The 27,357-nt window shown below is 61.9% G+C and overlaps 1 protein-coding gene across 1 annotated transcript in view; it reads right to left on the bottom strand.

Annotated features, from left to right (window-relative positions):
- The window catches only part of Gramd4 (GRAM domain containing 4), a 77,681-nt gene that overhangs the window by 5,406 nt on the left and 44,918 nt on the right, over positions 1-27,357 (bottom strand). The window contains exons 4-14 of the mRNA XM_076855493.2: positions 14,725-14,845; positions 10,296-10,363; positions 8,114-8,246; positions 7,597-7,622; positions 7,071-7,162; positions 5,832-5,923; positions 5,340-5,388; positions 4,309-4,380; positions 3,839-3,882; positions 3,655-3,764; positions 916-1,070 (exon numbers count right to left, since the gene is read on the bottom strand). Of these exons, the coding sequence (XP_076711608.1) occupies positions 916-1,070; positions 3,655-3,764; positions 3,839-3,882; positions 4,309-4,380; positions 5,340-5,388; positions 5,832-5,923; positions 7,071-7,162; positions 7,597-7,622; positions 8,114-8,246; positions 10,296-10,363; positions 14,725-14,845 (962 nt within the window). The remainder of the gene's footprint in view (positions 1-915; positions 1,071-3,654; positions 3,765-3,838; positions 3,883-4,308; positions 4,381-5,339; positions 5,389-5,831; positions 5,924-7,070; positions 7,163-7,596; positions 7,623-8,113; positions 8,247-10,295; positions 10,364-14,724; positions 14,846-27,357) is intronic.

Below are 27,357 nucleotides of genomic sequence, written 5' to 3'. Positions count from 1 at the left end.
AGCTGGCCGGAAAGGAGACATAAGCACGCGGAGCAGAGCTGAGCACAAAGGGCCACAGGACACGGGATCTGGCCTCCATCCTGGGACGCCTCCACCCAGGTTCACTGATCTCTCCTGAGTGGCCAGTGCCGAGCAGTCTTGAGCCCCAGGAAGCCCTGGTCCCAGCCACCCAGCAGCAAAGACGACCCCTCATCCTGTCCCAGGGGCCAGGGTCCTGCTTCTATGCTCCTGGAGCAACCTTCACCTACAGGACAGCCATCAGCCTGGGGGGGCCTGTGGCAGGCTGGGCCCCCTGGGGCCAAGCTCAGGGTCCTGCTGAGCTTAGGGTCCCACCAAGCTTTGTTGTTCTGGAACCTGGGAGCACAACCCATGCCCACCCAAAGCCTCCCTCCCCCAGATAGAGCCATCAGTGGGTCACTGGAATAGCCTCCCCTGGAGACTGCTCCAGTGTGGCCTCCTCAGCAAGCCCTCTTGGACCTTGCTGGGAGTCCTGCTGGGCCTGGACCCTCCCCACTCATCTGAGACCCCAAGGACAGCACCAAGGCTCACTCATCCTCCTGTCCCAGCTCAGGACCCCGTGCTCAACACCCATGAGGCCTGAACTACGGCCCTGCCCAGGTGCTCCTTGACCTTGATACCCGAGTCTCACAGTCAGGGACAGTGGTCACTCCCCAAGTCCCTGGCCCCTGGCTGTAGCAGGCATGGCCAGTCCTGGCTCCTAGAACATTTTGGAGGGAAGGTCCCCAAGAGCCTGCAGGTTGCTGGCCTCACAGAAGAGGCGACAGGGACAGACGGGCCACAGAACAGGGCACAGAGAAAACCTCGCGATGCCTTCAGATGCTGTCCTGTGGGCACAGATCTGGCGAAGATCAGCTGCCCAGCGAACTGAGGCTGTCTGGAGTGAGGGGGACTCACCCTCCGTGACATGGTGGCGCTGGCCCGCTCCTTGAGCTGGGGGTCTGTGGGGAGGCTCCGCCAGACGATGTAGGGCGTGTCATACTTTGCTCGCAGCCTGGGGCAGCGCTTGAAGATGAAATCGATGAGGAAGAACTTGACACCGGCATAGAGCCCTGAGGGAGAGGAGGTCTGCGTTGCCCAGGGCCCTGCAGCCCTGCCTGCCTAATGGGGGACGGCTCAGCACCTGCTTGCTGGAGTCACCAGGTGCTCTGGGGGGCGCTGTGCGGCCAGGTAGGGCACCTGCTCCAAACCCACAGCAGGAGGGGACTGGTGGCCATAGGCTGTGAGGCCCCGGACTTCACGGCCATCACACTCAGTGCCTCTTGCTGCAGCCACCACCTGTCCATTGTGGACAGGGCCTGGTGCCAGGAGGGGCCCTGATACCTACAGTGGACCAGGGCTCAGGGTTTGCCTGAGGGAGGTGAGCTGAGTGGTCCAAGGGCCAGGTCCCTCAGCCGTCTCAGAACCATGATCTCAGGCTGGTGGTGGCCTTCCCACCTTCCCCATCTGAGCAAGGCCATCCCTCTTCCTTCCTTCTGGGGGAGGCCCTGGGCTGGGGGTTCAACACATCTCCCACCTGGGAACGCAGGGACACCCTCCCTGCCAGACACCCACTGGAGCTGGGCTCTGGGGCTCTGAATGTCCCACACCCAGCACCCTCTACACACGTTCCCTGCACAGCTTCCCAATGGCCTCAGTGTGGCTTCCCACGCTGGCCCTCTTCCCTGCAGGCCACCACCAGTATCCCTCCTGTCTATTCCTACCCCTCCCAGACCCAACCTGCTCCCTGAGCCCATCTCAGCTCAGCTCAGGCCAGCTCCCAGACCTGAGAGTCCACCCCCAGCTCAGTCTCAGCCCTCACTGGCCCCAGCCTCACTGTCCTGGAGACTCGTCCACTCTGTGATCAAAACCCCAGGTGGGGCTGTCCTGCATACTCTGACCTATGGCAAGATGGCTATGCTCTGCACACCTTCCGACCCCAGGATCAAAGGGCTACTTTGTCCCCTTCTCCAGCATGTTCTGTGGCACTGGATGTGGGCACTGCCACCTACCCAACAGGAAAGAGTCCTCTGCTCCCAGACTTCCTCCCCAACTTCACCCATCTGCTTGCTAACCCCTGGCTCTGCCTTCCCAATGGGTACTAGTCAGGACCCACGGTCCACTGCCCACTGCCAGTACTAGGGCTACTCCTGCCCAGGCCAGCCCTCTCCCATGACAGGCCACACCTCCCACCATAAGTCATACTCCACTCAGGCCACACCCTCCACCACAGGCCACACCTCCCATCATAAGTCATACTCCACCCAGGCCACACCCTCTACCACAGGCCACACCCTCCACCACAAGCCACACCCTCCATCACAAGCCACACCTTCCATCCCAGGCCACACCCTCCGACACAAGCCACACCCTCCACAAGCCACACCCTCCATCACAAGCCACACCTTCCATCGTAGGCCACATCTTCTACCACAGGCCACACCCTCCCACCAAGGCCACACCTTTCACCACAAGCCATACCCTCTATCACAGGCCACACCCTCCCACCATAGGCCACACCCCTCACCATAGGCCACACCATCCACCACAGGGCACACCCTCCACCACAGGGCACACCCTCCACCACAGGGCACACCCTCCACCACAGGCCACATCCTCCCACCATAGGCCACACCCCCACCATAGGCCACCCCCATAATAGGCCCTAACCCCCCCACCACAGGCCACATTCCTCCCACCACAGGCCATACCCACTCTTGCCTAGGCTGTAGTCTGGGGAGCTAGCAAATAAGTTAATAAAGCGTCCAAACCATCATAGGTCATAACCAATACTATGAAAGAAATAAGCAAAGTGACAACGTAAGAGCCACCGGAGGCAGACTGTGTCCTACAGAGCTACCAGTGAGCTACCCGACTGTTCCTGGTAGGAGAACCAGACCTGCACCTCCATGACAGGCTGCCCTCCAGGTGACCATCCATATAGCAAAGGTCAGTTGTGTGTGAGCGCAGTATGGTCACCTGGCTACTTTTCTAAGTGGCTGCCTGGCTTGACAGCACATGGGTGACAACACGCAGCCTCCCAGCTCCGCATGAAGCCAACCTCCTCCCATCCAACTCCCTGCTCTCGCGACTCGTGCAACCACTCGGTGCTGGCTGAGACCCCACCTGCCCAGGCCCGTGGCCTTCTCCTGAGTGCCGCGGCCTGGCCACATCACACGCCAGTTACTGATAATAAGGGAGAGAAAGGAGGGTGGGAGTGGATCCAGAGGTCACTGCCAGAGTGACACCCAGCTCCCCATGCCACAGGTCACCCTCAGAACACCAGCATTCCAGGAAGACGTGGCCCCTGGCTTCACGCCATGACACCGATCCCATCAGCCACTACTGGCTCACTGCCCCTCAAACGGGCTCGGGCCTCCCCACCTGGTGCCAGGTTGCCAGCACAGCAGCCCTGCCACACAGCGGGAAGCTGGCCTCTGACCAAGAGCCATCGTCCTGCCTCGCTCGGGACTTCAGGCGCGCCTCGCTTCTCCCACATTAAAGCAGCTTTGAGAAGATGCAGAGGAAGACCAGGACCTCAAGGCCAGCCTGGCTCATGCAGGCATGAGACACCCTGCAGACCTGGGATCTGGCGGCCCCCGTTACGCGACGTTCCCAGCAGCCCTGGCGTAGCAGGCCCGCGGCACTCCTCCTTACCCACGGCCAGCCCCACCAGGCGGTAGGGGAAGAAGCAGGAGGCCAGGAAGGCAGCCCACAGCGCAATGTACAGCTTCTGTGTGATCTCGGGCTGGACCCACATGAACAGGCTGGAAGGGAGACAGGGGTCAGGCCGGGCACGCAGGGGTGCCACTGTCACTGTCACCGAGGGGTGGCGACTTACTTCTTGATCTTTTCCAGGATGTCGGCCATCTTGCCAAAGAGATTCTGTGTGAAGAAGAAACAGTGGTAACTACAGACCCCTGTGTCCACCAGTCACACCCAGACGCCTACAGACCCCTGTGTCCACCAGTCACACCCAGACGCTGGGAGGGCCCCAAGACACAGGGTTCCTTGGGCACCAGCCCCCTGGTCCTGTCCAGCCATGCCCAAGTCTGGGGGATCTGGTCTAAGCAAAGGTGAGTGTGCCCGTGGTGGACATCAGGCCAGCCGAGTCCTGCCTCCCGGGAGCACATGCCTAGCCACCAGGAGGGCTCCCTCCACATGAGGTCAGATCCCTGCGGAGATCGGGAAGAGCCACAGGAGATCGGGCAGGTCGGCTGCAGGTCGGCTGCAGGTCGGTCGGCAGGCAGCAGGCAAGACAGGCCTGGGTTGGGGTGCTGCCCGCAACACCAGCCCCGCCTGGCGACTCACCTGGGCCTTCTGGGCGACGTCCAGCACCAGCTGGAACTTCTCGGACACGGTCAGGTCTTCCTTCGGAGGTTCCTGCAGGCGCAGGGAAAGGGAATCTAACCGCTGAGGTTCAACAGTTCAGAAACACTCTCACAAGACCACGTGAGGCTCCCAGACCCAGCGCCTGCAGGCCACTCTGCTGGCCTGCACAGCCAGAGGGGATGGGATGGGACATCTCTTGGGGTCCCAGCAAGAGGAGGACACCCTGCTGGCTGGTGGTGGCAGCTTCCTTCACACGGTGCAGGGGCCCAGAGTGCAGGGCTGAGTGGTCTCCCTGTCCCGGCTCACCTCAACAGTGCCCGCCCGCCCCTGCCCGCTCTGACAGGCAGGACGCTGAGGCCCAGGCAAATGGGGGCCTGACCTCATCCCTGTTGATCTAAGCAAAGGTGAGTGTGCCTGTGGTGACATCAGGCCTGTGGGCTCCTGGGGCCAGGCAGGTATAGGCACGTCTCCTCGAAGACACCTCTGTGACCTTGTGCTCCATGTGCACAGGAGGAGCTCAAATACTGGACAGGCCCCTGGAGATGCCCAGGAGTGTCGCCCAGGGCCCAAGCCTCCCTCTCCAGCAAACTTCTGAGAATGGCTTCTGCTCTCAGACCACGCGGGCCTCGCAGCTGCTGCACAGCTGTGCAAGAGCAGCCAGGTGTGGAGTGGGTGGGCGTGGCAGTGGACCGGATGTGAGTTCCACAGCCCTGAGTGGAGACAGGTCTACTTACCTCACTTCCTGTCCACCTCCCCACCCACCACATCCCAGTCAGGAAGAGTCTGGGGGGGACAGGCTGGGACAGGGTGACCTGCTCTTCTACAGCTAACTTTGACCCAGCTGGGGTCAGAGTGGGTGGTTTCCCAGGGCTCAGGCTGGGTGCTGGCCGCCTCCACCCCGCCCCTCCTGCCAGGGCAGGACTCATCTGTGGCCTCCCCACACGGCGCCTGCAGGTTCCAAGGCTGCCCCAGTGAGAGGGACAGGGGACACTTTGCCCACCAGCACTCACCACGGCTTCAGACACTTCTGGCACAATGCTCCACTGTATTCTCCAGCCCCTGGCAAACAGAAGCCATCACAATCTAAAATAGTGTCACCTGCAAGTGGCGGGTCAGGGGACAACCTCAAACTGTCAGCCCCAAGCTCCCAGCTGGGGGAAGGGGTCCTCACCCCTCAATGCTGGCCACCGTGACTGGCTGCCTGGGGGCGGATTTAACAGCAACCAGACTGCTGGGGGGAGCCCCACAGCTTCACCCACCCACCCTGGGGTTGGGGAGAAACTCCTGCAGGAGAGAGCCTGACGGGAGCGTGGGGCCCGTGGTGGCCGTGCAGGGAGAGAGCTCGGGAGTTTGCCAGCTCAGCACCCCAGGAGGAGGCTGTCCTGCCGGGGCCTGCAGCCCATCAGAGGACTGCGCCCCAATGCCAGTGCCTCAGGTCACAGCTGTGAGGGAGGCACATGGCACATGCGATGGGGACACACAACAACCCCCCCAGCACCTACCTGGCGATGAGGTAATTGAGGGACAGCCTCAAGATTGCTAGGAACAGGAACATGGGGATGGCCCAGCCATGCCACACGGCATTCATGTACACCTGCAGGTGGCAGAAGGCGGGAGGGAGGGGTGGGTCAGGCGGCCTTGCAGAGGGATCAGGACAAGCTGCCTCCCTCTCTTCCTCTGACCACCCAGGTAGGCTCTAGCAGCTTCCAAACTCCTAGGGTCGAGGGCCCGCAGGACGGGCATCCTGGGGAACGGCGGCTTCCTGGTTAAGGGGAGCCCACGCAGGCAGGGGTGGGACAGGGCTGCTCGGGTGGAGGCAGGTCCCCAGCCAGCCAGGTGGGGCTGCAAGGTGGGCCTGAATCGAGGGCACAGCTCTTAGTGACAGGATGCAGGTGGGACCAGGACACCTGGACCCCAGGAGGGGCCCTGCTGAGCGAGTATTTGTGAAGGTGGCAGGGGAAGAGGCCTCCGAGCACATGGGGGGTCCTCCCCATGAGCTTCATCTTGGGAGTGCCAAGTGCCAGTCCCCCAGGGGGACAGTGAGTTCTCCCAGGGACCTGCTCAGAGATCCTACCTACCCAGAGTCATGGTGGATCTCAGGACCCTTCCTGGCATAGGCCATCCCTGGTGACCGACCCCTTGACAGGACAGTGCTACCTCTGAGTACTCTGGAAGGTGCCCTGAGGCCATGGTCCCTCCTCAGGCCTAGAGGAGGTGAGGGGCAGCCAGCACACTGGCCCCCTCTCCAGTCATGGGCTCCAGTGGAGAACCAAGTGCCCACAGCAGGTGGGCGGGTCTTCCTGTGTGTGCTGGGGCAGCCACTGCAGGCTAATTCCAGGCAGGGCACTGGGCCCATTTTCTCCAAAGCCCCCCCCATGTCCTGCCTCCCGGGACAGACAGCTCAGACATCGTCTGGGTCCCTAGGTCACCACGCATATGGCAGGAGCCGCCCTGGCCCCAGCACCAGGTGCTCAGAGGAGGACAGGCTTCAGATCCCAAGCAGGGCTGATGCTTTGCAGCCACGGCCCCCGAATCAACGGGGTCAGCCAAGTGGTGAGCCCACCAAGAGGCCCTCTCCTGAGACCATCGCGTGAGGGCTACCTCCCATCCAGGGCCCTGCACCTCTACCCGACCTGGCCACTCTGTGGACCCACTGGACAGACCAGAGACTGAGACGGAGCACCTGCTGGGCCCCAGGAAGGCTGTGACCCCCACCCGCCCACCCTGCAGGGGCCACTCACGGTGAAGGCGATGGCAGAGGTGTAGACTGAGTACCAGTCGGATAAGGCAGAGAGGTTCTTCACGAAGTTAGTGACAGGCTTGGCCCCGCGCTCTGGGGACAGAACAGATGGCACACGCTCAGGGTCAGGCCCATCTCCCAGCCCAAGTAGTACCCACTCCAAGGCCCAAACTGCCACCGGCTCCTAGCGGGCCCAACACTGGCCAGTGGTTTCCTGGGGTCAGTGGTTCTTTGAGGAAACGCCATCTTCCCCAGGGCGGCTGGTGGGCAGAAGAGGAAGGGACAGAGCTGGGAGCACACCCTTCCCCTCCCCAGGGCCTGGGGAGCACCAGAGGAATGCCACGGCTTCCACCCAACGCTAGGCTGGCCAGAGCGGGCTCTGCCCTCTACAGGCCCCCAGACACCTCCACCCGAGCCTCTCCCCAGGAGGCCTGGGAGGGGTCTCGTTCCTTAAACACATTTTTCTGGAGAGAAGTTCAGCTCCTCTCATGCCCAGAGCAGCGCCCACCCACAGCTCCCACACTTACTCAGCCGCCTCATGTTCTCCGTTAGCCTAGGAGAAGGGGAGAGAGACGGGCCAAGGTTAGTGCCTCGGCCAGCTCCACCCCGCCTGGCCACGCCCTGTTGGCACTCAGGGGTCAGGGGACGTGCAAGTGCCTGGCTGTGGGACACCAGGACTGTCACACGGCGGCAGCCTGGCACCCAGAGCTGCTCCCTAGGTAGGAAGGCAAGACCTCCAGCAGACTGTCCCTGCATCTGGCCCACACCCCTGGAGAGGACAGCCAAGGTGCAGTGGCCAGGCTCACAGCCCAACAAGCCCACACTGTGTGAGGAGAGCCCTGGCAGGGGCATGGGACCCTGCATACAGCGTCCCCACACGTAGTTGTCACAAACCCCAAGGGGACTGGTGTGGATGTGAGATAGCTCAGCTCTTGGGCGGGCTCTGCAGGCCCCTGTCAGACACATCCCCCAGAACAAGGACCCAGAGGCCGCGGGGGCTCGCAGCAGCATGTCGGGCAGTCCGCAGGCTTGAACAGCACCCACCTCCTGGCACTGAGGGGCTCCTCCGTCTCCACGGTGCTCTCCTCTGGCTGAAAGCGGAAGTCCTCCACATACTCCCCAAACCTCTCGTAGAACCATTTCTGCAGGCGGGAGGACAGTCCCTGGCCGCGTCGGTCTGTGGAAAGGGCAGAGGTAGTAAGAGGCACCACGGGTCTGGGCAGCCTGTTCTGGGGGTGTCCCCAAATCTCAGGCAGGGAGGGGGCTGCACAGCAGGGGCCCAGATGAGTAGGGACCTCCCAGAACAGTAGGGACCTCCCCATGGAGCAGCGGGGGCTAGCAGAGGGGCCACTGAAGGCTCCGCCATCTGAAGACACGGTGCTACCCTGAAGTATGGACCCGCACGGCTCCGGCTGCCAGCGCCACGGCACGGGGTCTGCCCCTCCCACAGGTGCCCAGCACACCTCCTCTCTGTCTCTTGTTTGTCTGGGAGGCGACCAAGTAGGCTCACTGCCCCAGACCCTGCCCCAGACCCGATGGACACTCATGAATGCTGGGACGGGGGATGTGTCGGGGCCAGACAGCCAGGCAGCTGGCTGGGCGAGTGCAGGAGTTAGTGCAGATGGTTTCACTCTTGTCATCAAAAGCTAAGACTTCAGAAAGCCACCCTGTGGCAGAACGGGAGGCATCCTGCTCAGCAGCAGGGTGGGGTGGACCATGGTCCCCTCAGAAAGTAGGTGTGGGGGTCACCTGCAGGGAACAGCATGTCCTGTTGTCCTGCCATAAATAAGGAGTGGGAAAGGTGGGCAGGTAATCACTGGACACTTGTGCATAAACTATGAATATAATATGTCAATTAAAAATTAAAGAAAACAAACCAGGTGTGCTGTAGGCTCAGGGCAGGTGGTCAGTGGTCAGAAACCCAGGTGGCTCAGACTCAGGGACAGAAGCCAAGGGCCAAGGCCAACAGTGGCTGGGGTTAGTGCCCCTGCGGATATCTGGGCAGGGGAGGAAGCCCAGTCCCCAGAAATGACGAGGCAGGAGGCTCCTGGGGGCTTCCCTGTCCTATGGGAGCAGGCAGGGCTCTTTGGGAGAGGACGGACAAACAGCCTGGGGTGGAGGTGGGTGGGGCTGGGGCCCGAGAGGTTCATGGCCAGGAGATTACAGATTCGTAAGGTCTGTTGGTCAAGAAGCAGCCTTCCTTTGACTGGTTCTCACCCTTAAGGTCATAAAAGGCTTACAGAGGGGAAAAGCAGCTGGGGGCTGGGGGCAGGCGTAGGGCGGCTGAGGACTGGCTCGAGGAGGCTGAGCCCAGCAGCTTTCTGCCTCAGGCTTCCCACCTACGCCAGCACCAGTGCTGCTCAGCTCTGGGAGCTCCCCTTCCCCAGCTGGGGTGCAGCAACCCAAGTGTCTGCCCCCCGCCCCTGGGAGGGTGACCACGGCCACCGTGGAGGACCAGTACCCCCTCTCTCCATGCCCACAAAGAGCCCACCACCCCTCGACATGAGCAGTCCAGACAGACCTCGGATAGATAGGAGGCAGGGGTCCCCAGCCCTGTGCAGGACCAGGGAGCTGGGCTTTCCCACCCCGTACCCCTCTGTCCTCACTACCACCCAGCATTGGGGGCCTGGGGTCTCTTATTCTGCGTCTGGCTTGATGACCAAGATGCACAGGTCAAGGACTTCAAGTCTTGACCGTTGGCCATGGAGCCAAGTGCCACAGGAGGCCACCACCCAAGGTACAGTAGCTAAGCCAAGACCAGGCTTCCCACCGTGGGTCCAGCCCTGGCAACCCTGAAAAGGGGTGGGCCGCTTCCCCCCGAGAAGCAAGCTAGCTCGCCCCACGCTGGGCTCCCGGTGCAGGCAGGGAGGCCCTGTGCGTGGGCAGCAGGTGGGACAGACGCCACTCCAGGGCACGCAGGCCAGGGCCCAGGTAGCACAGAGCACGGCTCCCGGTCCCACCCCCGAGGGACACTTAAGAAAGCTGGGGTGGGGTAGGAGAAAGAAAGATGCTCAGGGCAGGAAGGCAAGGGCAAGAGAAAGGGCGCTGACCTGACCAGGGGCTGGGGCACTCCCACCACCAGCCCCACTGCCTGCTTAGGCCCTTGTTTGAGGACCAGCCTCAGGGAAAGGCCACCTTTAGCAGGGCCAGGTCCCCAGGGAGAGGCACTGACCCAGAGCTGCTAGGAGGAGACCGCTGGATGCCCAGGGAACACTTGTGGGCTTACCTGCTCCGTGGTTGGCCTGGCTCTGCCCTCTGGGCGTCGGCTGAGCCTGCGCCGGCTGCTCCTCGGCTCTTAAGGAGAAGGAAGAAGAGGCCAAACAGCCGTCAGTGCGTTAGTGCAAACGCGGTGCGGGGGAGGCGCCCACGCCCAGTACCGGGGTGGCATTGCTGGCTCTGTGGGAGCCCTGAGTGCCCATGGGCTGGTCCCACGGCACTGGGCAGCTGAGCTGCGTTCCTGAAGCGCAGGTGTTCTGCTTTGAAATACCCAGTAAAGGGGACCCTAAGTACCAACGCTGCTCCCTGCTGGTGTTCACCGCTGCCTCTCCCACCCCGATGCTCAGTGCGGACAGCTCTGCTCACAGAGGACATGGCTGCCACCACCTACTCACCCGCATGGCGCGGGCCAGGCCACGTCACTGCCTGTGCCAGGCCCCAGCTCCACCACATCAGCTACCTGCCCTTGCCTGACTTCCTGTCCCCCAGCCCCGCCTCCTGACCACAGCTGTACTCACAGCCCCCTGGGCTCTGTCCCCACTGTGGATCCCAACTACCTCTGACCACAAGCTCCAAGGGAGCTGGGTCCTGGGCCGGTCCCTTGGGTGCTGTCTGTCCTGGCTCTCTGGCCTGCTGGGCCCTCTCCGCCCACCTCACCCTGCACTGGTCATGGCTGCAGGTGCACTGAAGCTGCTCCTGTGGCTCGGAGCTCCCAGGCCTTGCAGGAACCTGGGCAGGGGTGGGGGTGCGCAGGGTGGTGTCCCTCTGGTCACAACTGGTAGAGGGAGGGGTGCTTTATGCTCCATTCCCATCCCACAGCAACACACCAACAGCACCATGAACCAGTGTCCCCAGGCTTGTGACGGCCACAGTGACTGTGATTGCCACGTGTATGAGGCAGGTCAGGTAGTGCTGGTGCTGGGTGAGGGCCTCAGGAGCAGCTGGGCAGGCACCAGAGTGGAGGGGTAGGTAGGAGCCATGATCATGGAGGAGGGGCCAGGCCCCTACTTCCCAGAGAGCAGAGGGACTGTCCCTGTCCAGAGGGGCTTCTAAAGGGGCATTCACCGGGAACAGAAGCTCAGCCCAGGGCACACAGTAACTCCAGAACCCCAGCTGGGTGTCCCTCTGGTCCTGGGCAGAGGGACCAAGACACACCCTGAAGGAGCGAGGGATTCTGGAAGAGCAATTCTCCAGGCAGGTACCTGATCCAAGGCCAGGGGAACAGGGCCTCGCCTCAGCATTGGTGGCCCTGGGGGACTGGGTCTCTGAGAGGCCAGTGAGGCCTCCCCAGGGGCTGTGGCCAGTACTGTTTCACCTCTACTAATAATGCAGGTCACTGGCCGGGTGACCGTTCCTAACACAGTGACCTGCTGGAGAAAAAGAGGCATTTAGTTACAGACTGCCCTCGGGCATGAGGCTGGTGCCCAGGCTGGTGTCCAGCAGCAGGGACTCTACCTCTCCACAGGATGCCAGCCACAGGACCCACCAAGTGCCTGCCAGCAGCGCACACCACACGAGAGGTCAGGAGCAGACTGACCACGACGCTGCTGGGCAGCGCCTCTTTGACAGCAGAAGGGAAGCCGGGGGCGGGGTGCGTCAGGATATCCCGGCAAACAGTGCCTCGCAGACTCTGAGACGTGGAGGGCACAGGCACTCTCAAAGCCAGCACCCACGGGGCCCTGTTAGTGGGAAAGGACTGCGGCTTGCTAACTGCGACGCTCCACCAGTGCCTGCACTGACGCTGGGTGCGAACCACAAGTCTGGGTGGGACACAACGGGCTTCTACGGCCTGGCTTCCTGAGCCTCCGCGACCCAAGTGAGTTCAAGGTGGGGGAGCCGGGCCTGGAGCTGCCCCACTCCTGCTGCCCAGCCTAGGTGGGCCCCAGCCGGGTCATCAGGCCTCACTCCCTCCCTGTACGCCTGCCCTCCTGCCTTCCGCCGCCACAGTGAGCCGTCCGGCCCCCTCCGCCCCCATTCTGGGCTGTCCAGGGGCGGGGCCAAGGAGCGAGGGTCCTTCCTAGGGAGATCAGGCAGGGCCCGGTGGGCCAGAGCACAGGCTAGCCAGAAGCTTCCAGGAGGCTCTGGACCCTGGACAGTCAATGTCTACTAACAAGTCGGCCCAGAGGAAGGGATTTCCTGGGATTTTGTGTGAACATCACTGCCGAGTTTCCACGGCAGCTTCCCTGAGCTGCCCTCCCCCGGATGGCCCAGTGCCACCCACTCCCCCAGAACCTGCTCTTCCCTCCACCCCCTACTTCAGGTTTCCAGAAGGATCTAAACTCTCACCCTCATGTAAAGCAGGGGAGGGGCCCCATAGTGCTTCTGGGACCCTCAATTTTACTTCCTGGGTCATGACCTGAATGTTCCCGTTTGCCACCCCAGTTGGCCCTTCGTGCCTCAGAAGTGACCCAGGCCGGGCACACGCACCACCCAGGGGTGCTGGCAGGTGGGCAAGTGGAGGTGCTGGTGCTGCTATGGGAGCAGGGACACAGGTCAGCTGAGAGCCACCCAGAGCCACCAGGGGGCGCTCGGCCCCCAGGCGAAGCTGGACGAGATGCCCTGCAGCAGGGGAGCACTCTCCTTGGGGGACGATGGCACTCTGGCTAGTGGGTGAGAACACAGTCCCATGCCCAGCAACCGCCTGAGTCTCCGTCCGCCCCTGGGTCTCGCAGCCTGGGTCAGGCCCCTGCCACTCCCCTGCGCAGGGCTCAATCCCAAGGCTGCTCACTAGACATGTGTCTGGTTTGGGGAGGGCGCTGACCTCGCAGCCAAGGCAGAGCAAGGTTGGGTCACTCCTTCCCAGACAGGCCCCAGTGACCTGTAGGAGGCCCCGGGGAGCCTGGGCTATGGGGGAGCATGGCCTGATGGGCAGCACCCGGAAAGCACAAAGGCGTCTCCAGGAGTGTGGGGTGGGGGAGGCAGCAGAACAAGGGACACTCCTCCCCATGCAGCTCTGCAGAGCTGACACCGCCTGGAGCGCAGAGGGGGAGCGGCATCTGGCACCACAGAGGACCCCTGGTACTGCCACCCAGGGACAGAATCCTTCCCACAGGAAGCCAGGGTCTGGACAGTGTCCCCAAGGGAGAGGTGTGCCACCACCGCTGGGAGCAGGTCCCTCAGGTGGGGCAGGCTGTGGGCAAGGGTGGGGTGGGCAGTGCTGAGGGTGCGGGTGCAGGAGGCGGGGACCAGGGCGACTGGCCTGGGTTCTCCAGCCTCATCCTTCCGGCATTTTGTTTTAATATTTTAGTTGGTGGACGCAAACCTTTATTTATTTACTTGTACGTGGTGCTGAGGAGCGAACCCAGTGCCTCCTGGTGCCAGGCAAGCGCTCCCCGCTGAGCCGAGCCCACCCGGCGGCACCCTGCAGGGGCTGCGCGGAGGACGGGCTGGGGCTGTCGGGACAGGCGAGGCTGGCTTTGTAACCTGCAGAGCTGCTCTGGGATGACCCGCTTCCTGTTGGCGCCCCGAGGCAGAGGCCACGCTCACGTAGGTGGGCAGAGGTGTGGTGAGCAAGGAGGCCATGAGCCCAGGGCAGCTCAGTAGTGCCCGGCCCATGTCCAAGGGCAAAGGTCACCGTGAGTAGCCCCACAGGAGCCAGGGCACGGGGTGGGGGGGGGCACAGCTAGGATGGGGTGGACAGGACAGGCAGCTCTGAGGCTGCTGCACCCAGTGGGGGCTGGGGAAGCCAATGTCCAGGACCCATCTTGGGGCCACAGAGGCTGAAAGCGTCGGAGTGGGCAGCAGGGCCTGGAAGGGGCAGCAAGTAGGAGAAACAGGTCCCGGGGGGTCCTGAGAGGCCCGGCCAGCCTCCTGGGGCCAGGCCCCACAGGATGGCACACCTGCTGGCCCAGGCTGGGACGGGGGGTGCCAGCAGGCCCCACACCAATGTCTCTTAGTCCTGCCCTGCCCGTCCCTGCCCGTCAGAGCCTCCTGGTGAAGGTTCTGTGCCTAGGCCTGGGTGTGACGACTTCCACTCACAAGGAGCGGGCCACCTCAAGGGTCTGAGCAGGGCTCAGCTCCAGGACCCTGCCCACTGAGGAGAGGCTGCCCACGGGAGTCTGGGTTGGTCTTTCCCACAAGGGCCCATGTGCTGGACGCTTGGTCCTTGGCAGGGATGGGGGACAGGTGGGGCCTGGGGGTGCCTCAGGTCTCAGGGGCTGCTCTCAGAAGGGAGTAAGGTAGCTCTAGTGGGTCTGAGTTGGCTCTCGTGAGAGAGCTGTTACAAAAGAAGTCAGCCCTTCCGACTTCCTGTCTTGTGATGGGACCCCTTTCTGGCGTGTACCCCCACCACACAGCATTACCAAGAGCTCCTCACTGGAGCTAAGCCGATGCCAGCACCATGTCTTTCACCTTCCAGAACTGTGAGCCTCTTTTCTTTATAAGTACTCAGCCTCAGGTATTTCATTATAGCAACAGAAACAGACTAATGCAAGCATTACCTGGCCTTCAACACCTCCTGCATTTTCTGTTCCAGCTCAATTCGCCGCTGCCGCTCCCGCTCCAGCTCCTGCCGCAGCATTTCTGAGTTGGTCTCTTCTCGTAGCTTCCGGAGCTCTTCCTCTGCGGGGGAGAGAGCAGCCAGTGACTAGCACTCATGCCCCATGACATGTGTCCAGACCCCATTTGCTCTCACCTGATGGGGCAGCGGCTTCCCTCTGGGGTGCTCAAGTGGAAGGAGCCGTTCACTGGACGCCCCCTACACAGTCCCAGGACTTCTCTACTATGCTCAACAACACGCCAATCACAACCACAGGTGCATTCCACCGAGGCACTGCCACCCAGGGGCACAGGGGCAGGACCAGGGCCTTGGCCGCCCACCCACAGGCCGACACCTCCGTGCAGAGGGCCCTGTGTAGCAGAGCAGCTCTGGGCCACCTTGTGAGGAGAACCCGTAACCCACGTGAGGTGACCAGGCAGGTACTGGGGAGGCCTTCCCAAGGGGCGGGACCTGGGCCAGTCCTCAGTGAGGCGGGAAGGGGGAGAAGCGGGTGGCAGACACGGGGACCAGAGAGGAGGGAGCGTCCTGCTGTCCCCAGCACAGAGGGAGGACGCTTCACCATGACCCGCTGCGGCTCACGAAGACACAGAGGAGAAGCCCGCAGGACCCAACACTCAGACAGGCCAGGAGATGAGCAGGGGTGTGGGGTGGGCAGGGGTGTGGGGGTGGACAGGGGTGTGGGGTGGGCAGGGGTGTGGGGTGGACAGGGGTGTGGGGTGGACAGGGGTGTGGGGTGGGCAGGGGTGTGAGATGGGCTGGGTGTGGGGTGGGCAGGGTTACATGTAAGGTGGGAAGGGGTGTGGGGTGGGCAGGGGTGTGGGGTGGGCGGGGGTGTGGGGTGGGCAGGGTTATGTGTAAGGTGGGCGGGGGTGTGGGGTGGACAGGGGTGTGGGGTGGGCAGGGGTGTGGGGTGGGCTGGGGTGTGGGGTGGGCAGGGTTACATGTAAGGTGGGAAGGGGTGTGGGGTGGGCAGGGGTGTGGGGTGGGCAGGGGTTACGTGTAAGGTGGGCAGGGGTGTGGGGTGGGCGGGGGTGTGGGGTGGGCAGGGTTATGTGTAAGGTGGGCAGGGTTATGTGTAAGGTGGGCAGGGGTGTGGGGTGGGCAGGGGTGTGGGGTGGGCAGGGGTGTGGGGTGGGCTGAGTGTGAGATAGGCTGGGTGTCGGGTGGGCAGGGGTGTGGGGTGGACAGGGGTGTGAGATGGGCTGGGTGTGGGGTGGGCAGGGGTGTGGGGTGAGCAGGGGTGTGGACAGGGGTGTGGGGATAGGCTTGGTTGGGGATGTGCAGGGGCTGGAGATGGGTAGGGGTGTGGGGTGGGCAGGGGTGTGGGTCACGGGCAGGAGGAGGAGGGAGAACAGGTGGATGGAGGATGGGGTGGAGAGCCCCTCCCTCCAATAGTCCCCACCGGGGGACGCCACAGACTGCTGAGGCTCGGCCAGGGTCACAGCCTTGAGTGACAGGGACTCATCCCCTACCTTGGGGAACTCCCAGATCCTGGCAGGAAGCAGAAAGAGCAGAAGCCTCCTCTAGCAGAAGAGAGGCTGGGGCAGCAGAGGGCCTGAGCAGGACTGCCCGGGGGGAAGGAGATGGGCAGCTGTTAGTCCACCTGAGGGCCGGGGAAGGGGCGGTCAGCAGCCTGGGCTCCCCGGTCCCACTTAGGCCCTTGCGGGGAGAGGACAGGGCAGGAGCTGCAGGCCTCAGCCGAGGCATTCAGCATGGGTGGCAGAGAAACGCTCGCAGCTGGTACCCAGGACCCAGAGCTGGCAGCCGAGGAGCACGGCGTGGGTCTGGGGTCTGGGCCACAGGTCCGTGTGTCTGCTCAGGCTCCTCCCTCCACCTCAGGTCTCCCCCATTCCTGCTGCCCACCTGCACCAGGCAGGGACGGGAGACAGGCGTCTCCTCCTCCTCTGCCCCCCTGCCTCCCCCTCCTGGCACCAACGCTGCGTGCCCCCCTGCTGCCCTCCTGGTGCCGATGCAGGCGACACTCGAAGCATAAGATGGAAGAGCTCAGGGAAGCAGAGATCCGCTGCCTGCAGACACCGGGTCCCTGTTCCTTCTCCAAGGCACCTCTGCCCCCACCACAGGGCCAACGGGACGTTCCCTGGCCCCTGGGAGGTGCAGCCTGTGCTTTGGGGACAGGTCCTTTTCCCACACAGCTGTTCAGGTTTCACGGGGCCATTCGAGGAGCCTGCTCTCTCTGAACCCTCTAGCCTGCTGGTCCACATCGGGGTGCCCATGAGCACCCTGAGGTCCAGGAGCCTAGCTGCTGCCCCCTGCCCAGTGCAGGCTGTGTGGCGCACCGAGCACTGCCTGGCACGTGGCCGCTGGGCTGGACGATGAGAGCAAGAGGAGCCACCAGCATGGCCAGCTGGGGGGCGGGGAGGAGCCAGGCGGGTGGCGCCCGTGCACAGTCCAAATCGAGGGCGTCTCCGAGGAGCGCCTCTCCCAGCCCCACCATGCCCTGGTGGGCACGGCGCTTTGCCAGGAGCCTGCGACACTCCTGTGTGGCCACCTAGTGAGCAGTGCCTGGGAACACCTGAGCTGTGCTCCAGAGGCCCCGGGGCAGTCCCGAAGACCAGGGGCTACTTTCTCAGCCAGCAGGGCCCTAGCCAGGGTGGCCGTCCATCCCAGCCCCAAGGCCCCTGCAGCCTCATGGAGCGCAGGCACCGACACCTCAGTGACCACATCCACCTTGCTGAGCTCACCCAGAGAAGACTCAGGTCAGCCCTGCCCACGGCCACATTCCCCATACCGTGTGGCCCTGAGGATGGCACAAAGAAGCGCGTCAGCACCCACTGCTGGCAGCAGAGCTGTGGAAGGACAGCCCTCAGCAGCAGCCATGGTGCTCGGCACACGGGCAGCCTGTGACCTCCAGCACCTCCCGCCCGTGGCCTCCAGGCTGGCTCCCTGGATGCCTGGTCCTGAGGCCTTTCCTGAATGACCCCACACCCCCTGAGTCTGGGGACCAGCAGGGGCTGCGCACCAGCCCCCCAGGGCTGTGGGGTACTGGGAGCAGAGACGTAAAGAAGGGGGTGTGGGGACGGATGGCCTCCTTCCTTCTTACAGGACTGAAATAACTTGGTGACTGTCTCAGCTGCGGGGGAAACACAGGTGGCAGGCCCACACCCCACTTACGGAGGTGACAGCACCAGAGCCCACAGCGGCCACCAGAGGTAGGCCCCCTGGGCAGAGGCTGCGTCCTGGCGAGCTCGAGGACTCAGTGGGAAGAGGCCCAGGCGCAGGGAACACCCAGCCACTGGGGCTGGGGTACAAGGGAGTGGCATCCAGGCCAAAGGGACAGCCCCCTCAAGTCCCGCAGACCCAAGGACCACCACCCCCCTCACAAGGACAACGGCCAACCCAGGAGGAAGTCACTCCTTGAGGTTCCGACAGCACCTGGATGGCAGGGACCCCTCACCATGCAGTGACGCCGCAGGCTCAGAGCCTGGAGCCACAGCAGGCGAGGGACACAGGGGGAGAGGCCTCCTGCAGGGCAGGGCAGGCAGCAGGTGAAGCCAGGACCCCGTCCACAGAAACCCAGCGGCAGGCAGGCCCGTGACCCTGACGACACCAACGCGAGGCCCTGGAGGACAGGGTGCCCGGGACACCCTGAGAGCAGAACACCAGAGGGGCATCTTCCTGGGGTGACCCACGGTCCCGTCTCCAGGGTGTCCTCTTGTGGAGGCCAGGACCCACCTGGTCCCCCAACAGAATCAGCAGGGGGCAGGCGTGGGTCCAGGTGACTGGTTAGCCTCTGTTTTGATGGCACAGACCACCCCAGTCCCACCCAGGGACCTCCAGGCTGAAAGACAAAGGCCTTCCAGAAGGGAAACCCACAGGGGACGGCAATGGCCTGTGCTGCACAGGATACTCCTCAGACCGGAGCTCTGACCCATCACCTACTCTCTGAGTAGGAACAGAGGGCCCTGCGGAGAGGCAGCCGCCCGCTGCTGGTGGTCAAGGTGAGGCCCTCGCTAGCCTGGAACCCCTGGGTAGGACACGGAGGGGTTCACGGGGACCGAGCCACTCCCGCTCCTGACCACCTCACCAGAGCTAGAGACACAGCCTCAAGTGGAGACCCTGAAGCTCAGGCCAAGGCCAGCACAATGGCCCGCTGCCCTCCGGGAACAGCTGTCCAGGCCAAGCTTGGTCGCAGTGGACCAGGGGAGACGCCAGAACTCAGCAAACCTTCTGAAAACATTTAGGCTTGCTGAGTGCTGGCGTCCACTCCCCGGGGTGGACATCTGGAGCCGGCAGAGCCCGCCCACATCTCCTCCACAGCTCCTCCCCGCTGGTGCCTGAAGCCCACAGGGCAGCTAGGCAAGCTTGGAGCAGACCCGCCCAGGTGGCCCGAGGAGCTGGCCGATTCACAGGCAGCTCTGCCTGGCTCTCCTTGGCTGTGGCTCCCTAGGGACTGAGGACCGAGGCCCCGATCTGCTGCCCTGGCCCCACGGGGCAGGCGCACACTGCGGGTGAGGTGAACCAGGCTGCTCAGGTGTTCACACGGGCCCCTAAGTGTCCATGAGCCAGCACACGGGCAGGAAGCTGCTGCCATATCCCTGGGCACACACCTGGCACCCAGGGTGGGCCTACAAAAGGGAGGCTGCCGCTCCTCCTCGGGGTGCGAGGGGGGATCCCCGAGGCAACCCAGGTCCACAGAGAAGGGGACATCAAGCACGGGGTCTGTGTCCACTTGAGCTGAGCCCAAACCTGGCAGGTTCCTGGGGAGGACTTCCACCCTATCCCTGCTGGCTCTGGCCCTAGGACCCAGCCTGGTTCAAGAAGATGACAGAATGAGGGGACTGGCCGGAGGGCAGGGACAGCTCCACAAGTGCTCACACACACGCCAGCGACAGGGGGACAGGCTGACCCCAGGGACGCTGGGCTGGGCTGGGGCAGAGGACGTGGGTCGGGTGGGGTCACAGGGGAACACAACAAGCTCTAGGCCTGACCATCTGCAGGGCCTCTGCCCTAGCACCTGGCCTGGCTTTAAACCAGAGCTCCTGGGGACACTGCCCCAGAGGATCCAAGGGCACCTGACAGTCCTGTGTGACACCCACTGATGTGTACCTTCACTGGGAAACACTGGGCCCAGCTCTGTGCAGGGACACGGTCAGGGAAAGAGGGGACAACACAGTGCCAGGGCAGATGTCCAAGTGGGAGCTGGAGAACAGCATCAGGGGACGAGTGGCCCCTCTCAGTCAGATCTTACCAGACCCTGCCTGGCCCTCTTGGTGGACGGAGCCATGTCCCTGACCATGTCCCTGTCACCTTGAGGGCCCTTCCTCTGGGAAAGACACACAGCAGATGACAGTGAAGAGGGCCTGGGCCTCCCTGCTGCCCACTGAGATGGGCACCCCCAGGGCCCTCTAAGGCCACCTCCCAGGACCCTATTCTCAGCCATCAGGCCCCTCCTGCAGTCCGGCATAAAGCAGGGGCTCAACTGAGGCTCACTCGAGCAGCAGGTGAACCAGAGATCCCTGGGTGGGCGCTTCTCCCAAAGCTGAGCAGGCACCTTGGACCTGCGCACTCAAAGCAGCTGCCTTCCACCGTGAGAGCCTGGCGCGGAGCTGCTCTGTCCCACAGGGCCTCCACCCCCTCCACCCGGGGCAGAGGGCAACACCTCATGGGGCGGGCCTGCTCCGGACAGGGCGGCTGGGCAGGGGAGGGCAGACGCCTCCCATCCCCACATCCCAACACCCCCCACAAGGTCAAGGCCGCCAGACACCTTCTCTCCAGCACGTGCACAGGAGGAGATGCCTGGCTCCTCCCAGCGCGGGGAACAGGAAAACACATGTTCCTTACGGGCCGCCCCTGAGCACCCCTTCCTGCTGTCACTAAATCATGAAAGGTCATCTCGTGACTCACCATGTAATGGAACGTTAGCCAAGGCCTGAGCCAAGGAGGCCACACCAGCCCCAGACAGAGGTGGATCGGTGTGGGCACAGTGGTGCCCTCCTGAGACGGACGGGATGCCCGTGAGTGTGAAAGGGCGCACTGTACCCCAAGGAACTCAGAGAGGAGCCCAGGGTCCTTTCGCCTGCATCTCCCAGCAAATGGGCCTCAGCCCTCGCTGTCACTGAGTGCAGGAAGCTAGCGCCCACTGTGGAAGCTGCCCTCCTCCCACCTCGCCCGAGCCCTGCCCAGGCCAGCGGGCTGGCTGAACAGCCTTGCAGACACGTCTCCTCCCACTGGGCCAGCAGAGCAGAGGCTTCCCACCTTTTCCTGGTGACACAAGAGCCAGATAAATGAAGCCAGCCAGCTTTCTGACCACTCGTCTCGTGTATGTGGGCTGGCACTCGCTCGCTAGCTCGCACACAGGCGCGGTGCTCTCTCTCTCTCTCTCTCCCTGAGCAAATGGCCCCCTGCCAAGGCCCAGTGTCTCCCTCCCAGACTCAAACAATGAGGCGACCCCAGGCCTGGCACTGAGGCCCGCCTGCTGCCACCAGTGACATATTTAGGTCAGATGCAGTGCACAGCCCCACCATCCTGCCATAGGACAAAGGTGACACAAATGCTCATTCTTGGTTTTTCTTTTTCCTCTTGAGTAGGAAATAAGATTTCTTGCCAAGTGGAAAGGACTGGGCTGGTCCTGCTACAGGCCCAGGGCTCACCGGCCTCCCGGGACCAGCCCCCCAGGGTTCTATGCGCAGGACACCCTCCAACCATGAGCTGACGGTGGCGCTAATAGTGCCCTGCCCCCGTCTCCGGGAGCCTGGACCAGGTCCTGCAGATCTGGGGCTGCTGCCGAGGCCCTGGGCTGTGCGGGCGTTCACAGCTTGGGGCCTGCACATGCCCCCAGCTGCTCATGGACACCAAGGACGCCAGCCAGCCCACCCACAATGGGCAGCCCCCCAGACTCAGGCTCCTGCTCCCTCAGGCAGGAGCGAGGTCCCCCAGAGAGGGTGCAGGGGAGCGAGCCCTCCCCAACCTCCTGGGGCTGCTGTAAAAAATCACCACAAAGAGGCAAAATTGATGTTGTCAAATGGCTACACTACCCAAATGAGATTCCAATTAAAATCCCAATGTCATTCATTCCTTATAGAAACAGAAAAAGCCATCATGAAATTCATTTGGAAAAATGAGAGACCCAAAATAGCCAAAGCAATCCTTAGCAAGAAGAGCGAAGCAAGAGGCATCACAACAGCAGACCTTCAACTACACTACAGAGCAACAGGAACAGAACCTGGCAAAGTATTGGCACCAAAATAGGTATGTAGACCAACGGTACAGAACAGAGACTGACCCACATAAATACAGTCGTCTCATACCAGACAGAGATGCCAAAAACATGCACTGGAGAAAAGACAGCCTCTTCAACAAATGGTGCTGGGAAAACTGGAAAACGATATGCAGCAAAATGAAACTAAACCCTCTCTCTCCCCATGCACAAAACTCAACTCATAGTGGATCAAGGACTGAGGAATTCAACCAGAGACCTCGCACCTAAAGGAAGAAAAAGCAGGCCTAAATCTCCATCAGGTCAGATTAGGCCCCGACTTCCTTAACAAGACTCCTAAATCGCAAGAAATAAAACCAAGAATCAACAAATGGGAGGGATTCAAACTAAAAAGCTTCTTCTCAGCAAAAGGAATGATCAGTGAGGTGAATAGAGAGCCTACACTTTGAGAGCAAATGTTTGCCACCCACACGTTAGACAGAGCATAAATCTCCAGGACATACAAAGAATTCAAAAAACCAAACCACCCAATCAATAAATGGGCTAAGGAGCTGAACAGACACTTCTCAGAAAAAGGTATACAATCGACCAACAAATATATGAAAAAAAAATGTTCAAAATCTCTAGTAATTAGAGAAATGCAAATCTAACTGGTGTGAGTAGTTTAAAAAACTACTCACACCAGTTAGAATAGCAGTCATCAAGAATACAGACAACAATAAGTGTTGGCGAGGATGTGGGGAAAAGGCACACTCAGACATTGCTGGTGGGACTGCAAATTGGTGCAGCCAATCTGGAAAGCAGTAAGAAGAGCCCTTAAAACTTGGAATGGAACCACCATATGACGCAGCTATCCCACTCCGTGATCTGCACCCAAAGGACTTAAAAACAGCATATTATAGTGACAGAGCCACATCAGTGTTTATAGTGGCTCCATTCATAACAGCTAAACTGTGGAAGCAACCTAGATGCCCTTCAGTAGATGAATGGGTAAAGAAACTGTGGTATATATATACAGTGGAATATTACTCAGCAATAAAAGAGAATAAAATTATGGCATTGGCAGGTAAATGGATGGAGTTGGAAAATATCATGCTTAGCAAAGTAAGCCAATCCTAAAAAAAACAAATGCTGAATGCTCTCTCTGATAAGTGCATGCTGATCCATAATGGGGGTTGGGCATGGGGAAAATGGAGAACTATGACTGGGCAAAGGGGAGGGAAAGGAGGGGCATGGGGACAGGAAAGATGGTGGAATGAGATGGACATCATCACCCTAGGTACACGTGTGACTGCACATATGGTGTGATGCTACATGGTGTACAACCAGAGAAATGAAGTCATGCAGCAACTGCGTACGATGAATCAAAATGCATTCTGCTGCCATATACACCTCATTAGGATTAATGAACAAATAAATCAATACATAGATAAAACCGCTGCGGACTTGGTGGCTCAGACAACACCGCTCCTCCCTTACAGCTCCAGAGAACCAGAAGGGGTCTGGCTGGGCTCGAGGCGAGTGTGGGGTCGCCCCACTGCACGACCCCTTTCCTGGCGTTGCCCACTTTAGAGGCGCCGACAGCTCAGGACCCTAGCAGCAATGACCCCATGGCTACCTCTCCTCCTCAAACCCTCCCGCCTCCGTTTGAGGACCCCTGGGACGACTGACCCAGGTGGTCTCTGGTGGACAGTCCTGGGCCATCTCCCATCAGACCAGCATGCCGTCACATCAGCACGTCCCCCTGCGGGGAGGCCCACTCACGTTCAGGCATCAGCATGCAGACACTCACAGGTCGCTCTCTGCCCCACTCTCTCGAGACACGATGCAGGGTGGAAAGGCCCTGGTAGCCGGGAATGGGCAGCCCTCTCCGCTCCCCCGGCCCACAGTGGACCTTCCGTCCTCCAGCCCCTGGCATTCTGAGGGTCACAAAGCAAGGAGCCTCCTTTACCAGGCTGGCTGTCCCTCCTGGGGTGCACGGACCCCAGCTGTCCCTTTCTCCCCACTGCCAGCCGTGTCCCAGACGCACCTGAAGGAGGACTCACCAGTACCGCACCCGTGGCCCTGGAGAGAAACGCTCATGGTAACCTCTCTGGATCAGCAGGGGAGACTACCACCAAGGGGACGCTTGCAGGTGGGCTGTGTGTGACCTTGCAGCACACTCAAAGACCACGGAGCAGGGATGTCTGCTCTGCCGAGACCCTCTGCCACTTGTCCTGGAGCAGAGACATATGGGAGCTCAGAGTCCAGGCTCCAGCTGCCTGACCCTACTCCCCACACAGGCCACGCTACGCCAGGAAGCTGCCAGAGGTGGGCACTGCCCACGCTGGCCAGCAGCTAAGCCACAGGTAGGGACCACGGCTAAGGCCGCCACCCAGCACTTTGGGCTGCGGATGCTGTTACATCACAGGCCGTAGATCACGCAGGGCAGCTCCCAGCCCAGGGGCCTGCTCCTCTCCCAGGGCCTGGTGCTGGCCTTGGGCTCCGCGCACTCAGGTGACCTGGTTACAGACAGCTAAGGACAGTTAGGGAGCCTGCAGGAGGCCAGGGCAGCCAGAACCCCCAACACCCAAGGATGTGCCCCCAAAAGAAGAGATTAGGCACAGCTCAAGTTGGGCTGCACCGACACCCACCCAGCAAACCAATCCACTCTCCAGGAAGGCAAGATCACCCAGGTGCATGGCCCCAGAGGGAAACCGGGACAGTCCCCGAGGGCACAAGGAGCACAGTCGGGGGACACAGTGTGACTGGTGAGAGGAGGAGGGAAGGAGGCCAAGGGCGGTCTGGGCCCCAAGGCACTCTTGTGTCCACAGGCCTTGCAGCAGTCGACAAGCCAATCAAGTTCTGGTGGCACCTCTGAGGGACACTGAGAAGGGGGACGTCCCAGCCCTGCACACAGGCTCCTGCCTCCAAAGGGTGGAGCAAATGAGGCTCAGAGACCCTGAAGTTGAGAGAGATGCCCAGCAACACTGCCCACCAAGCTCACTAGGTGGAGGCTACAGGAAGCCCCGGGCAGCTGGCTGCCACCCGGCCCAAGCTTCAGGCCTCACCCCAGGGTCTGGAGGTTGAAGGGCAGGTGACCCGCTGACTGGCACTCTGGAGCACCCTCCCCACCATATTCTGATCTTAGGGGAGGCAGAGGAGACGCCTTGGCCCATGCCCACCACAGGCCCAGGCAGTGCAATGGCGGCTCTACCCACCACCCTGGGCTCAGCGACACCCAGCCCACAGGGAAGCTGGTGGGAGGAAGGAAAGCAGCTTCGAGGCTATTTTTAAACCTGCAAAAGTAGAACTCTGAAAGCAGGAGTCCTCCCGGCACACCACTCCACGGCCAACCTCAGCCAGAAATAAAAGTCAAGTGATAACCCTTAAATAAACTCCTTCCCACCCAGCCCAGAGCGCAAACCCCAAGAAACAGGAGGCTGCTCCCGGCCAGGTGGCGCTGCGCACCCCACAGCCGGCTGGGCTCCGCACTTCCTGGGCTCACTGACTCTCTGGCCCCGCTACTCCTCCCATCACCATCATGGACCTTTCTAGAAGACAATGCCAGGCCCCCGACACACAGGTACAAGGGGACTCCTGAGCTGAGCACACACCTGCACCTTCAGCCCCGGGAAGAGGCAGCTCCCCTCTGCCGGTGGCCCAGTGGCCCACTCTGCCTGAAGGAAACGGTTCACCTCGGAACTACCTCCCTGCTCTGCCCACGTCCCCTCACATGCCCCCGTCCCCGGTCAACTCAGCAAAAGCACAAATAAGCTGTGGACACTGCACAGACGCCACCAGGCAGCGCCTGGTCCTGGCGTGCACACCCTGCCCTCCAGGCTGCCGCTCGCACACCCCCAGCGAGCGCTGCACCGCAGGAAACCATCGTGGGGTTGCGGGGACTGTAGTGCACCGAGATCTTGCCATGTAAAGAACAAGAAATGGGATCCCACCAGTGCCTTCACCCACAAGGACGGATTACCAGGAACCAATTTCGGCCTTTCAGGGCATCTAACACCGGGAGCCTAATGGCGCAAAGCATCTGGGCTGGGCCCAGCACTGAGCAGGCGATGTGATCAGAAGCCTGTGCTCCTCCCGCCTGGCTCCCCTCTGGCCAGGCACTGGGTCCCTAGCTGAGCCCTTTGGGCTGGTCCTGTCCCAAGGCAACAGGCTCTTTGCTGAACAGCCACCCACTGCTCAGCGTGGGCGGCGACAGGCAGGGACACCCTGGCTCCATGAGGTCAGGCCCCAGGCTCTGAGTGGATGGGCCAGCAGGGAGCAAAGGGACACAGAGGACACATGCGCCTGGGATAGCATGGGAGCAGAGGGAGGAGTCGGGCCCTGGGAGGCCCCAGTGGGGCCATGAAGGTGTGCAGGGGGGGCACGCCCCGTGGAGGGAACAGTCCCTCCTCCCTCTGCCCACCCTCCTCTCATTGATTCATCCATCCCAACGTTCGCACTCCCAACCCACCCCTGGCTCACATGCTCACTGATCCGTCCAGCCAGCCATCGATCCAGTGACCCCCTGCCCATCCTCCACCCCTGCACATGCACACACACACACCCAGATGTGCACCAAGCACCAGGCGGCCAGGCACTGTGCCCAAGCTGGCAGAACTCACAGGTAGAGTGTCCACACTGCCCGTGAGTCCAGTCCATGGAGGAGACGAGTGGGGATGAACAGGGTGCCCCCCAAGCTGGAACACTGGACATGCCGGGCCACCCTGGCACTCCCCATGGACACCCTCTCTGCCAGCGTGGCGTCCTCTGTGCAGACGACAGTTTCAACAAGGGACCCCAGGGAGACAGCAGAGGACAGAAGGCCACGGACCCAGGCAATTTCCTGGCCCCTGCCCACACCTCTGCAGTGCCATCTGGAAGCAGCACAGGTCCCCAGCCCCTCACTGCCAGGGGCTCATGATGAGCCCGTGGGACCTGACGATCACTCAGAGAAGTCCCGGAGATGGGCGGGGGCTCCCCTTCAACTCTCCCCATGGAATTCAATTCTGTCATCAAAAGCACCCGTCCACTGCCGATCCCACCAGCCTAAGCCAGCAGGAGAGCGTGGACAGGGCAGCTCCTGGCTCGGCCCCTCAGCGTGGCAGGGGAGCACAGCAAGGAGGCCGGAGCAGGAGGACCCAGGCAGAAGGCTGTGGGGCGGGACGTGGACGCTCTGGCAGGGGTCACTGGCTCTGTGCTCGAGCACCTCCTGGGCCACCAGGAACCTCAGGGCTGATCATCCACAGAGAAGAACCGGAGCAGAGCTCACGGTCAGGAGAAGGGAGCTGGGAGGGTGGAGGCCTTCTCACTGGGTGCTGGGGGAGGAACCAGGGCTCACAAATGACAGGCAAGGGCCTCGCCACTGAGCCACGCCCCAGCCCCCGAAATAGGGAGCCCTGTCCCCAGTGGAGCAAG

Source organism: Callospermophilus lateralis, chromosome 4 (assembly GCF_048772815.1).
Source record: "Callospermophilus lateralis isolate mCalLat2 chromosome 4, mCalLat2.hap1, whole genome shotgun sequence".
NCBI lineage: Eukaryota > Metazoa > Chordata > Mammalia > Rodentia > Sciuridae > Callospermophilus > Callospermophilus lateralis.
Note: the sequence above shows the minus strand (reverse complement) of the source record. Positions and strands in the feature narration are given on the sequence as shown.